At 43.6% G+C, this 14,762-nt stretch overlaps 3 protein-coding genes across 3 annotated transcripts in view; 1 reads left to right on the forward strand and 2 right to left on the reverse strand.

Annotated features, from left to right (window-relative positions):
• Positions 1–2,507, reverse strand: part of LOC115358656 (neurogenic differentiation factor 4-like) — a 3,673-nt gene extending 1,166 nt beyond the window's left edge. The window contains exons 1-2 of the mRNA XM_030050592.1: positions 2,357–2,507; positions 1–802 (exon numbers count right to left, since the gene is read on the reverse strand). The exon at positions 1–802 is cut by the window's left edge and continues 1,166 nt beyond it. Of these exons, the coding sequence (XP_029906452.1) occupies positions 1–796 (796 nt within the window). The 5' untranslated portion in view covers positions 797–802; positions 2,357–2,507. The remainder of the gene's footprint in view (positions 803–2,356) is intronic.
• Positions 2,508–7,018: 4,511 nt separating this feature from the next.
• endou (endonuclease, polyU-specific) lies at positions 7,019–9,914 on the reverse strand. Its single transcript, XM_030052225.1, has 9 exons — positions 9,857–9,914; positions 9,532–9,654; positions 9,247–9,363; positions 8,478–8,652; positions 8,034–8,239; positions 7,811–7,924; positions 7,615–7,721; positions 7,368–7,510; positions 7,019–7,283 (listed from the first exon to the last, which is right to left on the reverse strand). The coding sequence occupies exons 1-9, from the start codon at positions 9,912–9,914 to the stop codon at positions 7,163–7,165; spliced, it is 1,164 nt and encodes a 387-aa protein (XP_029908085.1). The 3' UTR covers positions 7,019–7,162.
• A 2,080-nt stretch (positions 9,915–11,994) lies between these two features.
• On the forward strand, positions 11,995–14,692 carry tsfm (Ts translation elongation factor, mitochondrial). The gene is made up of 6 exons (XM_030050591.1): positions 11,995–12,125; positions 12,454–12,606; positions 12,761–12,889; positions 13,035–13,157; positions 13,623–13,704; positions 14,107–14,692. The coding sequence occupies exons 1-6, from the start codon at positions 12,078–12,080 to the stop codon at positions 14,499–14,501; spliced, it is 930 nt and encodes a 309-aa protein (XP_029906451.1). The 5' UTR covers positions 11,995–12,077; the 3' UTR covers positions 14,502–14,692.
• Positions 14,693–14,762: the final 70 nt, after the last annotated feature.

The raw sequence follows: 14,762 nt of genomic DNA on the forward strand, positions 1-14,762 counted from the left end.
CATATGGAGGGGTTCCCACTCCACCTCCGTTATACTCATTGGGGGAGTGGTTTTCATAAACTCCCCCTTTCATTGCCCTCAAGTGAAGCAGGTGAGCTGAGTCTAAAGTGCCGTACGGGGGACTCGGCAGGCCTGGGGAGGAGTAGCTGAGGGTGCCAACTCCCATACCAACTCCCCCCAAAACAGCAGGAGGTCCCCTGACCCCGTGTCTGTCCTCAGGCCTGACTCCCACACCAGAGGCCTGGCCAAGCTGTAGGCAGCCAGCAACCAGGTTGCTGGTGGGCTGAGAGAGGCCTTTACACAGTGTCTCCATGAAAGCCCTGCTCTCCGTGGACTGGCCCTCCTCCAGGGCCTCGGACAGAGCGCAGATGTAATTGCGAGCCAGCCGTAGCGTCTCAATCTTGGACAGTTTCTGTGTTTTGGAGTGACAGGGCATGATGCTGCGCAGGTTCTCCAGGGCATCGTTCAGGCCGTGCATACGAGAGCGCTCCCTGGCGTTAGCCTTAACACGTCTCGCACGAAAACGCTCCTGCCGGGCCTTGGTCATCCTCTTTCTCTTAGGGCCTCGACGTTTAGGCCCATTTTCATCTTCCTGTCCTTCCTCTTCATCCTCCTCATCTTCCTCCACATCCTCACTCCCCATCTCTCTGCTCTGGTGGTTCAATCCATTTGTTCTGTAGCGGTGTGACGAGAGCGGCATGTCTCCATCAGGTGAGCTCGTGTCACCGTCCATCCACTGCAGAGGGCTGACAACATCTTCACGTTCCCCTTGTCTCATGTAAGGCTTGGCCATCATAGCACTCTGTAAACAAAAGAAAATCTCTGTCAAACATTTACACTGATTCAGTTCCTTACAGGATTTTAAGTAAACCTCACTAGCATTAATGTACCAAATATTTTATTTCACACAGGCAAAATTGAGCCTATGTAGAGTTTCAATAAACGGAGATGTTCCACTTTAGTGATTTTCCATTTCTGTTTTAATTTATGATTTTTTGTTGGTGACATCTTCACTGATGCCATATGCCTCACTATAGACCAACCTGGTCTGGCAATGTGGTGTAATCCCTCATGGCCAAGAGACACAGTCTTGGTGAGGAGTAACTTTTATATTACATTCCTATTCTCTACTCTAAACCAACCAAATACCAGTTTCACACCTTCCACTTGAGACAACTAATCAATAAAATGACATGTGTTTAGTTGTAACAAAAACACTGCAGGTCCTCTAATCTAATGACATTTACCCATATTGTGTGGCAAACTCCTATGGTCATGTCACACCATGTCATGGTTGCTAGTAGTCTACGTGTCTAATTCAGGTAACCAAATACAGATGAGCTTCTTTTCCCTGATTTTCACATGAGATTTCTGATTTTGAATTATGAAGCCTGTTATTCTGAGGTTTTATTACCACAGTAGTCAGACTCTGTTGGAGTCTGATCTATGAGCTTTTGGAGAAGTGTTCAAAGTGGCCCTGACTGTTTCAGCACCGGACAGCTCCCTGCCTCCTGCCGCGCTGCGCCCTGGCGCCACAGGTGACGGTGCGGGCTTGTCAGGCTGAAGCAACGGGGAAGATCCAGTGATGATTTTTAAATTCTATGACTTTTCAAAAATACATCCTGTGTTATTATATCCTTTCCTTCGCCTGCGTCCCTCTCCGCTGCGCAGAGTTAGCAGTGGACTAATCCCAGGAACTTCTCAACCACGACTTCAATCTGGGGCATTGCAGGATTTGCTTGGTGGATGAAGCGGCGACCATGGGATTAACTCAAGGATCGACATCTCCAGATCAGTGACAGAGAACTCAGATTGAATTGGAATAGAAGCCTGGCATTTCAAAATTTAGAAATAATATGTCCATCCAATTGCGTCTTTGAACAGCAATTTACTAAATGCCAAACCAGGCATATTAGGCTAAGCCTATTTCCCACATTTTTCATTAGATATAGTAATTGCCTAAAGACGTCATGTGCAAATGGGTAACGAAATAAAACTATTGAGGTCCAGTGTGTGACGATCAAGCAAGAATTGGCTAGGCTATGCATAATGAATAATCAACAATTGATCTAAAGAAAGAAAGAAAGAAAGAAAGAAAGCATCGTTTCATTTGGAGATGCTATGGCCTACTCGGAAAAGTTATCTACAATGGAAAAGAAAATGTATAGACAGTAACTGTTGTCTTTTCCGGCCCGGCGAGCCAACTATTTATCCGTCAAAGGTAGTACTAAAGAGTCTGGCCTGTATTTTCTACTGATATGGTCAGGAAAAAAACACTAAAATGAGCTCGAACAATAACTTCTGCTGATTTGAAATTATTTTAATTAGGCTACTTGAAAGATGTCTGGATACATACCCGTTTCTGGTGTGTCGCAAAACCTCCTATGAGTTGATGATGTTTTGGAAGAATTTGTATTCTTTTCTCAACTGATTATTTTTTGTCCATCAAACAGCCAGGAACTTTCGTGCAGTCTCTATGCCTGTCTTTGCAGAGCTGTCAGAGTGTCCCAGATACTCTCTGCGGGTCACTCTGCGGGGGCTCTTGGTTTTAACCTCCATGGCTCCTCCTCCCTTTTGCATCAATTCATACTACGTGCTTAAGCTTGCGCGTGGCCAGCCCGTGACCCGAGCCCGGGAGCTCCTCTCTGTCTCATCGCGCGTGTGCGTGCGTGCGCGCGCGCGCGCGCGCGCGTGTGTGTGTTTATGTGTGTGGGAGGGAGCGGGTGGGGTTTGGATGTGGGGGGGTTGGGTGCACAGGGGCTCAGGGAGATGTGCAAAAGCTCACTTTGGACTGAAACACGCCAGACAAGCCGAAGAGGCCTCGGCCTTTGTTGCCTTGGAGGGCGGCCGCCAAATCCGCACTTTTTTGCATTGAGCGGTGGGGAGACGCACTCAGTCGGGTGAGCTTAAGTGTATGTGACAGCTTGAAGTTGCATGTGAGCAGGTGTTTGCGCCATTCCCTCTTCTAGCCATCCATCCCTGCGCACTGCGCACACAGACCATTGGACATGCGCTCGTTGCGCCGGAGAGAGAAGAGACAAGAGGAACCGTCGCGTGAGGAAGTGCAGTTTCAGCACGAGACTTGGGTCAAAAGATGGGCCGTCATCCCCTTAAAATTCGGGCAGAAACGCATAACACATTCTTGACTGATGTGGTTGGAAATCTTTGCCCATCTTCCACTAAAGTAGTTATTTTCATTTTTTGTATTACAAAAGCATGAAATCATAAAATTTTAGAGCATAAGTTGACTAGAACAAACTAGTTCTAGTAGGCCTACAGATATAATTTCCTTTTTGGCTATCTATGCAGTCGATAATGATGTTTGCTGACAGTTTTTGCTTTCCTTTCGGTTGTGCATGTAAAGATTATCTTCTGTCTGTGTGTCATTAACGCTGTCATACAGCTGAAAACGAAGAACTAGACCCCTTCAAATGATAATATAAAAAGAGCCTTGCTCTCTGGGGGACTTGCTGGTACACAGCCCAGCATTTGAGGAAATTTGGTAATGCAAACTATGTCACTAAAGAACCCACGTTAAATTTCAGATTAACCTTTTAATGCCAGGGATCTGAAATTATTATATTTAATCTGACTGTGGAACCAAACTCATTGAATCATACAAGCATTCTTGTTTTCTATCCAGTATTGCAGCAATAGCTAACCCACCAAGTCACATTATGAACTGCCCAACATAGCCTATGGCTATCTAGCCCTGCCTTTCATATTATAACCCATTTATTGCTTGAAAACAAATCTTTCTGAGGGCTCTGCGCTGATTAAGAAATAAATTAAAATGGACGATTAGTGATAACTTCAGGTCAGCCCAATACTACTCAAAAGCTCTTGAGAGGTGAGGAGGAACCTTATCAGTATGATTCAAAAACTACCAAAGACTGCAGGAATGTTCATTCACCCTAACATTATCATTATCTGTCTCATCTGTCTTGTTTATCGTCTTATTAGGTGAAACTGTATGCCACAAATGAACAGCCACAGGCATAGAAATAGAGGTTATGATGTTCCTCAAAGCTCATCACCACTAAGAAACATTGAGACAAACAAGATCCATCATTTCATGAGGAACAGATTACTGTATGCTCTAATAAGGAAGGATTGAGGTAGGATTGTACATTTGGATGTAGGGTAACCCCCGCACCCAAAGGATGTACTTCTCATTCCCTGCTCCCTCCACTTCTTGTCCCTCTGGGTCTCTGCTTTCCTATTCCACACCTGCAGCCCGAAATGGGAATAGCAGCGCCGGGCCTCATGCATCCCCAGAGTGGAAATAGCTTGGGAATATCATAGCTGAGGCCTCCTTTCCTCATCACCAGTTTTGTGAAACAACAGTTCTCAGAGTAAATTTCATTACACAGTTTTGTTTCACATTGTGTGTTTCACACAAAATGCTAAATACCCCTTAATCATGGTGAACAGACATGGAAGGATGATGGCAAGACGAACAGCTTGTTTTTGTACCTCTTTTGTACCTCAATTTGACCTAATTAGAAAGTCTTATCTTCATGTTCCACAAGTTGTGCTGAATATGGCATATGTATACCATAATGTCCGCATGTCCCTTGGTGTTGGCCACACACTATGTTGCCCTGTTACAGATGGTCTTCAGGCTATCTCGCATCTCAAATGTATGTGGCTCAGATGCTCATTTATTCTCCACTGGCTACTCACCTGACTCTGCATCTTCACATGGCTTCACACTGTGACACCTAAGGGATGCTCCCACACTTCATGTAGGCATGTTTAAATGGGTTTTTTTTAGATGCAAACTTATTTATTACAGTGAAAAATGAGGAACAGATGAATCTTCACTCCATTCCAGCGTGCACACAAACATGACCTTTTCCTGAATCCCTAGCGTTTCTGTATGTGACAGTGGGGGAAATTGGGCTTTGTCCATCTGTCATACTGGAAGTCCTAGGAGAGATGCCAATACCACAGTATGAGGAAGAGTGAGTGTGTGTGTGTGTGTGTGTGTGTGTGTGTGCTGAATTAATACACTGTGTAACTGTGCGTAGCATCACTGTTCAATAGGCCTATGTGTTTTTATCCTGCACTGTACAGTTGATACTTACCATTTGCAGTGCAGTGTTTGTGTGTGTGTATGTGTGTGTGTGTGTGTGTATCTGCGTGTTTGTGCATGAATGTGTGCGACTATGCATATGTGTGTGTTTGTGTTTGGGGAAAAATGGTTAGAGTTCCTATGCACCAATTAGTTGTTAGTTTTTCTTCATTCAATATCAGAAGTCTTGGATAAATATTGCACACATTGGAGTAATAATCCAACAAGGTCACCTCACCCCAGCAAACCCAGAATGTATCAATCACTCTGCATATTCTCTATATCCTCTTCGATATATATGCTCTCCCTAATAGCAATGACAATGGGCTCATCAGATTGTCCGAAAAGCACACAAAAACCAAAACTGAGCTACAGAGAATGAACGTTACTCTGTGTTTCATGGTCCCCCGTCAACTTTAGAAATGGCCGGCATCTAAGCCAAACTTGAACCTCCCTCCAGCCCAGCCCCGACCCTGGGGAGACAGGGTTGATGTTGACCATGTGTCCTTCTACTAACCATCTCATTGATGGACCCCTCCACGGGCTAGAACAGACACCCCCCTCTGCTTCAACCCTCAAACCCCCTTAACCCTTCCTAAACCCTCTGTTGGCCCCCTGTTGTGCGTGCTCATTGGCTGACCGCCTTCAGGCGTCCCTTTTCCACGGGTCCATTGTCTGGCCCTATAAGCAGCTTTGTTTCTGCATGTGCAGCTGGGCTAGCCCGTGCAGCCATTAGCCACAACACGCTAAAGGGAGAGCGGGATAATATAATTACAAAACAAAAGTCAGGTGGCTCGCAGGATCTGCCAGGAGAAGCCCATGTGGGAGAGATGCGAGGACACGCTGGCGGGTGGCCAGCTATAATTCGATTATGAAGTTGTGTGAGTGACAAAAGAAACAATTGAATCTTTTTCTTTCATTTGCCCCTCTGTGATTTAATTTGATTCCATTTGGGTTTTAAAGGGAGAGGAGTGTGAAAGGAGAGAAGATTTACTCTTCTAATTTCTAGAGTCACCAGCTCAGAAAATTTAATATGGTCTGACAAAATTGCAATGGAGAAATTCATCCCTGGGCAGGCTTTACAGGCTTTATTGTCATTTTTTTTAGGAGTCTTAGTCAGTGCGTGAGGCCCAAATCAGATGAAATACTGAAAGGCCTTGGTTTCCCTATGAAGTGACTGGTCTTATGTTTTCGTTTTGCATGAATGCACCCAGACTGGTGGACAATGGGATCAGTGGCAGATCCATCTCCTGTAATACTTTCTTTAAACAGGGGTGCAAGTGTGTCCCCCTGTTCTGTCGGCAGACCCAAAATTTATCCTGTTAGTCACCCTAGATGAGTGAAAGAGTAAATTCAACCCCCATCCCAGCTGGACACACACATACACACACTCACACAAGCACGCACACACTTAACCCCAACTGGGGAGGTGCACACGCAGCTTTACGGACAGCTGATACGAACAGGTTTAGCCAGTGGCTACTGTTTGGAGTAGGTCAAGCAGAACAGGATCTGTTAATGTCTTTTTGTTTCATAGTTTATTCTGCAGAAGACTGCATTTTGTTTTTGTTTTGTTGTTTTGTAAGACAATAAGCGATTGTGTCAAAGGCACACATGCTCTTACTGCTGATGGTTGGGTGTCAGTATTGAGCCCTCTCAGGGTGTGTAAACGCCCATTTTTTGCCCCATTAGGCACAGTGTGATCAAGCCCTTGGGAGTGCGCTGCATTCTCATGCTCTGCTGTACAATTTTGCCTCAGATTAACCAGCAGCCTGATTTTACATTTTATTTATACAAGAAATATCCATGCATCTTCTGACATTGAATGGACACCTTAAATCTGTTTCCAAATGGAGTCAGTGGTAGAAGATAAATTATTTTGTTTGATAATCCTGGATTGCTTTATTACATTTTCCTTCATTGCATGCATTAAAACTTTTGAAGTTGCTCAAATTTCATTGCACAATTTTTACGCTTACACCAAGATAACTGATTCTTTTGGGAATGTTACTGAAATTCATTCGTCAGGGTAATGAAAGATGTGATTGACAGACTGCTCTGTCTGTGGCTTATTGTTTGGCTGCTTCAGTTCCTGGGAGTGGAAGGGAAAGCAGAGGCAATGTACTTCTTCCGATCACCATAGAAAGATTTATCCCAGGTGTAAGTCTGGATTGCCAGCTCCTTTCCTCCCAGACTCAGACGACACCTGAGAATCAAGGACATTTACATAACATCAGTATATATGCACAGGCAGGAATACATGACAGTCCCCATATGTAGATGCACTTACAGTTTTCCAGGGCGAGTGATGTAGCAGAGGCTGTAGACAGCAAAGTCAAACTCAGGACTGCAACCAATGATAGCAGAACCGACCTGCTTGAAGTAGCCATCCCACTTGAACTGCATCCCCAGAACATCAGGGTAGGTATTCCACTGAGAGCAGGCAAAAGAAAGAAAGACAGAAAACAAGCTAATGAAAACAGTACTGCTCATCGCTATGTAACCAAACATGCTGATCTCTAAATGTTGATGCTTACAGGGCCATCAAAGCTGTGGCTGTAGTAGTTGAGCAGGCCTTTTTTCTCCAGAAGATAGAACTGGATCCAGTTGTGGAAACCTGACACCTTGCCGCCCTTGACTTCTCCTGTTGAATGTGTTATATTTATAAACATGAAGAAAAAGACAATATTTGCAAGATATTGATATAATCCAAGGACATCTACTCTCTCAAACCTGCAAAGATGTGCTCAAAGCCGCTGGAGTCCATTTTGTTGTTGTAACGGGAGTAGAGACCAAACCACATCATTTTCAGGTCCTGAATGAACTCTTCCTCTGATGCATAGCGACCTGAGAATCCATAATATCGAACATTACAGAAGCACAAAAGAGTGATAGCATTACAGTGCTTAGTCCAGAGCCAGTTTTAATTTGGACTGCTATCAGTGCACCAAGTTACCCTTGGTGTAGAGGAAGGCGAAGAGCTCTCTGCCCAGCTCGGTGTTGGACATGGTCTCCCTGACAAAGGCTTCCTGCTCAGCCAGCTGCTGGGGGCTGAAGTCCTCTGTCTGCCCAGTCATCCTCTGGTAGTTGTCCAGTACAGCCAAGAAAGCAGCATAGGTGGGCTTGGAGAACAAAGCATCCTCATCCAGGTAGCGGAACAAGCTGGAAACACAAGTAGAAGCACCCAGTGACAAGGTCGCGTAGAGCAAGGAGAGAAAAGCAGAGAGGAGGCAAGGGAGGAGCAGCAAAAAAATAAAAGATTCATGAGAAAGAGGCAGTTCATTTCAGAGAGAAAGAGATATGTTGCACGCACAGTTGTGTAAAGGAAAGAACAAAAGAAGACCTGAAGAAAAAGAAGAAATACTGCATGAGCGCTGTGCTAATAAAGACGTCTTCTCACGGGCGAGACGAGAGATCTGTCTGGGCGTTTGTCTCAGAGTCGGGCACCAAGGCCTGAGGGTCAATGACCAGCTGGGAGGCTGAAGCCTTGTTTGAGTCCAGAGCGTAAAGACTCTCAGAGAGGGCCTTGAGCTCAGCATCAGTGATCACACTACCACCACCACCACTGTCATCACCTGTACAGCATGACACACACATTAGCACATTCATGCATGCACATGCTTTGGTTAAAAAAAGATCATTTTTACACTCCCCTTTTTTTTTTTTTTTTTTTTACCACAGCTTGTAATACATCAAGGGGAAAGGTGCAGTGTAGCTAAGTGCAGTAGTTACACTGTTAGAGAAAAGCAATATGAGGTACTTTGTAGAGCTGCCAGACTAAAGCCTTTTAGCTTTCATACTTTATGCAGCACAACAGTGACACCTGTTGGTTACATGCTCAGAGGAGAGCAAGCCTGTTTGGACTGCATGCACAGACAGACATTCACTGAACTGGGCAGTGACAATTAAACAACCAAATATTGGATGAGAGGTTATCATATAATTAATATAATTTCTGATTACTTATATTCTCATAGATTATCGATTGAGAATTTGTGCTTTGGCTCCACAGCATTACTCGGGACTCATTGCTATTTTTGGGTTCACTATCAACCATGTGAATGTCACCAGATGTCAACTTAGGACAGGTAACTCAAACAGATGGAGGCCAGCTGATTAGCAGTGATGCAGCATGTGACTCGGTGACACATGTTTTGTCATGTTCTCACAGAGGTCTGCATAGTCGCTGCAGCAGTTGTTGTGTTGGGAGCACTTGGAGTTGCAGTGGCACTTGTTGTCAGGATTGTATTTCTCATCACATCGGCCCTTACAGGACGTGGATCCTTCTGAAAATACGGAATAAGAAAAAAAAACACCTCTGTCATTTCAGACACATTAGTAAGTTAATGCATGTTTCAAATCTATAAAGTCATAGCGCAGAATGGGCAGTGTATGTGTTTATGTTAAGTTTCCCTAAAAAAAAAAAAAAAAAACAGCCCTCTGTAGTCACTCACCTTTACAAAACTGAGCGTAGTCTGAGCAGCAGTCCTTGAAGCGCTCGCAGGACGGGTTACACTGACAGGAGTAGTTGCTGTCTGTTCCATAATCACAGCGACCCTGACAGGAGTCTAGACTGTCTGGGAGACAACAGGAGAGACTGATACAGAGCAACACAGGCAGAAAAGGAATATCTCATTTTGAATATTTTATATATCTTATATATGGCTGTGCATGAATCTGTAACATAGTGTAAGGTGACAATAAAGAAAATGAAAGAAATATGAAAGTAGTAAAGACATAATTTGTCTGCAATGGAGTCAAAGAGTTAAAATGTCTTACTGCTGTATCCCTGGCAGAACAGGGTCCCCCAAAGTGCAAAAACAACAACAAACTTCATCGTGGCTCAGCGGCAGCCTGGGAATAATGTGCACTCACTGGAATGAAGGTGTCCCTTATATAACACGTTTAACCTGGCCAATCCAACTGCAACTCTGACATTAGGCCAGCCCCTAGAGGCAAAATGTCACTCAGTTTTTTGTGATAATAGAACTTGTGATGAAACACTCTGAAATGTGCTATTTAATTCTGACTTTGTGATTTTTATAAAATACTGTCAGCGGTAAAGAACAGTAGTGAATACCACTGCATGAATAGAATATGATATGTTAAAAGGAAAAGGCCATCCAGGATGTGATTCGAGTAAAGTCCCTCTGAAAGACATTTAAGAGTCGGTGCAAGTTAAATGAGATGTAAGGAGACCCATGACATCCATACACAAAAAGGATTTTCGAATGTACAAGGAATGAATAGGGGTTGTAGGAGTTGATAAAGAATCTCTCTTTCTCCCTCTGTGTGTGTGTGTGTGTGTGTGTGTGTGTGTGAAACTGCACACATGTTCAACATCATAGTTGAATATAGCCTACTGAAATAAAACCTTATCAGTTTTGAGTTGTGATAACAACTGCATTCTCATATTTTCACAGTGTTGTTGTTTTGTATTTTTTGTATATTTTGAATTTCCAGCACACATTTAGAAGTCATACTTGTGACAAACAAAATAAAGTAATAATGCACCTCACAGCCTATTGCACTTGAAAGCTACAAAGTCTAGTACAAAGAGGCTCTTTAAAATACTGTTTATTGCCTTTGAAGAGTTTCTTATTTCTCCTGCCAGAGCACCCAGCTGCTCTGTTTCACAGGGTTTTTGCAAGGTAGCTCACCCAGAATAACTTACCTGCTTCAGAGGCCCGGATCATGCCGAGGGCACATGCTCCCCGTGGGACGTCCCGCTCACGGGCACATGCCAAATAACTGGGAAGGATGCAGTGGCCTTGTGCAGTTGCATTATGGGTCGGTCATGTTTAAGGTATCTATAGGGCTTACGGTTAAAAAGTAAAACATTATCAGCACAGCTATTTATACAGGGATAGGCATTCTTGACTGTGCTGAAATACATTATGCTCTCCATTTCTATCTAATAAAAGAAAACTTTGCACTAATAAAAGAAACATATGGTTGTGGTCTTTTCTTTGTGATTATTGAGTTTCTGTCCCCTACAGCAGTATCTTCAGCATCCTAGAAGTAACAGAATGCAATTCATGTCATTATAATAATGCTGATTGCACCATTCCTTGGTTAAGTCAAGTGAAATTGAATCTGTATGTCACAGTTCATATCAAGGCAGCTTAAAGAGCTTTGCAAAAATAAAGTGAATTAAGACAATTTAACAAGTACATGGCATGCTTACATAAACAAATATGCACATAAACAACAAAAACACAAATACACACAATACAGACAGCTGAATAAAAAGGCTTTGGTCTGGCTGTTAAATATAGGAACGGTGGAGGCGTGTCGCAGGGCCACAGGGAGGCTGTCACAGCGTAGAGGAGCATAAGAGCAACATGAGGTTTCACCAGCTTCTGAGTGAACTTGGCTCCTCTGAGATGTCAGAGCTACATGACTGGAGGTGTGTGAGTGGCTCTTAACTAAAAGCACATCAGCACTATACTTTAGCAACAGCTGAGTCACTTTATACAAACATCGTAAGGTGGTGGAATGAAAACTTAGAGATGCTATGTATATAAAAAAACAAAAACAAAGGTCGAATCAGGATCTAAGGTTACACCCAGTTTCCAGGTCTATGTACTAATCTTCTGGGTACATTTAGAGGTTTATATCCTTTCAAAATGGCTATTCTTTGCCTCATGCTAGACCATTTTTTAAGTCTAGTAATATATATTTTCCCTGTAGGTACATGTAGCCATAAATGACAGTGGCAAGGTTATCTCTAACATATATCAACTTTAAAACGGAGTGGTGGTGAGCGGTAGAGCGTGCAATAGTTGTAAAGTTTGAGGATTATGAGTGCAGTTTGTGTGCTGGCTTCACAGATGCAATAATACTCCCTTACTCCAGGGGGCGCGACGCAAATAATACGCTTATATATTTTTTTTTATGTCCCTATTGACTTGCCATACACAGCGTGACTGTCAATGACATCCCGACTAGCATAGGGCTTTCATAAGTGAGGTAGTCCTGTTTTCAGAAAGGATTTAGGATGTCGTTAAGCTTCTTTTTCAGAGCAATTAGGACAGAAGTTTCAAAGGTGGGTAAATTAATCTTACAATGAGTTAAATCTTTGTTATTTCACCATGACTTTCAGCCGCCGCGAGCTAATTTGTTTTAGTTGGTATCTTAAGCATCAAGGTTTCATAGCCACTGTGCTGATACCAAGCGTTGGCTATCTGAACAACCCCTCCAGTATACCGGTTCTTCTGCAGTTTAAATGTGTTTAGTCACCTTGACAAATGTCTAGTAGTTACTGAGAAGCTTAATCAAATGTATTGCTTGGAGACAGCATTTGGTGGAGAGGAGAATCTGAGCACCAGTCGTTTGAATTAATAGCTATCTTGTGCAACATTTTGTCACCTCAGGTCAGTGTTGGCCAGCATGTTCATTCCTTACACACAAGCTGCCAGCTTCTGGCTGCTGATAAAGCCCTCCTGATGAAACTACGGAAAAGCACCGGCTACACCTTCACTAACTGCAAGAAAGCCCTGGAGAAGTTTGACAATGACATAAAACAGGTTTCCTACCCTCCTTCTTTGCACACAATCACATGAAAGTATCAGGTCTGATACTGAAAGACAGCTATAGTGCAGATGTGTGTGCAGAGTTTTATTTGTGGTTTGTGGTGGGGCTACCCTGTGATTGATGTAATCTGGTTTTCCAAACTCTCAGGCAGAGTCCTGGCTGCATGAGCAGGCCCAGAAGGAGGGCTGGAGCAAAGCAAACAAGCTTGAGGGCCGGAAGGCTAAAGAGGGTCTGATTGGCCTGTTTGTTGGAGATAAAGCTGCAGTTATGGTGGAGGTAAGCCCAGTGATCATGACTGTCACTCTGCAGTGATATTGATATTCATTTCAGTGCATGTCTTCTATTTGTTGGGATGTTTTAAACTGGGCTTGTAGATGGCGTTCAGCAGTGCCTCCTGTCTGATGTCCTGTCTGTAATGCAGGTTAACTGTGAGACAGACTTTGTTGCCCGTAACGAGAAGTTCCACCAGCTGGTGAAGGACGTGGCGTTTGCCACCTTGGCTCACAACCAAAATAAAATCAAAAGCCAGACAGGATATATGAAGGTAAGGACTGAACACCCAGCACAAGGCTTCCACTTGATAGGTTGTACTTATGTGTGTTCAGACGGTCCACCTCAGAAAAATCAGGGTAGAAACTTGGATGTTTTTTTAGATTTATCTTGTCCCACATCAATATTGTTCCTCAAGTAAACAACTAATGGTACATCATTGGTATTTTGCAACATTAGCAAGCAAGTAGGGCTGAAAATTTAAATCTGTCTTCTAAATTATATGTTATAAGTAACTGTTTGCACTGTTGGAAATGTGTACTGCTTTGTTGAACTGCTGTCATATGTGCATCTCAGAAAACTGCATTTTTTTTTTAGCAGGAAGTTGCGATTTCTGTTTTTTTTGGCATCTACTGAATGCAGCACAACACCTCTAGAAGTTAATGCTGACATACAAGGACAAAAATGTTTGTATCATGCCACTGGCTGCTCTAATGTGCTGAATGTTCTCTGGTGTCAGAGTTTGCTTACAGGTGATGAATTATCTAAACTCAGTGTGGCTGAAGGAGCTTCACTGGCTGACCATGTGGCCCTCACAATAGGTCAGTGAACTTTTTTTTTTTTTTTTAACACTGCTCTCGACTGCACACTCAAAGGCGAAAGCATGCTCCAACTACTGAACCATTAAAGCACTTAAAACATCTCTTTTAAATACCGTAACACCCACATTATGATGGGACCTGCTTACATCCAGTTTTTGTATTATCTGTTGGCAGTGTTTTATTTTAACCTTCACGAGCAGTTTGCAAGTGGACCACACAAGCATTTTGAGGCTGCATTCAAGTCATATCAGATGTTATGCAAATATGAAGTGCCAAATGGGAATGCAGGATTATATGAAGGGTTGAGATTGTGTATGGATGATTATTATTGCTATGAGTACTCAACATCAATATGAATGCACAATTTCCATCATGTACCATCATTTCTCCTGTCTCTCTCAGGTCGTCTGGGTGAGAACATGGCGGTGAAGCGGGCGGTGACAGTGGGTGTTCCTGCTGAGTGGCACATCGGCTCATATGTGCATGGCGGTGTGGCTGGCCAGACCGACGTGCTCATGGGGCGGTATGGTGCCTTGGTGGTATTCCAGGGTGGAAAGGAGGGAGCTCAAGAGGTTTTAGGACGCAAGCTGGGACAACACATTGTGGGAGAGGCGCCTCTGTCCCTGGGCAACATGGATGACCTGCCCTGCGGTGAGAGTGAGACACGCTTGCTGCCCCAGACCTTCCTACCAGACCCCAGCAGGACGGTGGCACAGTTCCTCAGGGGACAAGAGGCCCGAGTGCTGGACTTTGTCCGATTTCAGTGTGGCGAGACAGCCAGTGAAGGAGCAGAATGAAAAGAAGGAGACTGTTTATCTGAAAGTGATTCATCATGTGTCTGTATTTCCAAGGAGGATGAAGCTGTTCAATCTAAATCATACTCACAGCCATGATGAATTTGTGAGCTGAGTATGTACTAGGCCTGCCAACACACTCATGCTGTGTGATGAAATGAACTTCCCAACAATAAAATTTTGCTCAGCTGTGAGTCTCAGTCTGACTAGCTGTATCAAACTGTATGGATCACTGAGTTTTCTAAATCATTTGAAATTCACTTG

The sequence above is a fragment of the Myripristis murdjan genome, chromosome 5 (assembly GCF_902150065.1).
Source record: "Myripristis murdjan chromosome 5, fMyrMur1.1, whole genome shotgun sequence".
In the NCBI taxonomy this organism is placed as follows: domain Eukaryota; kingdom Metazoa; phylum Chordata; class Actinopteri; order Holocentriformes; family Holocentridae; genus Myripristis; species Myripristis murdjan.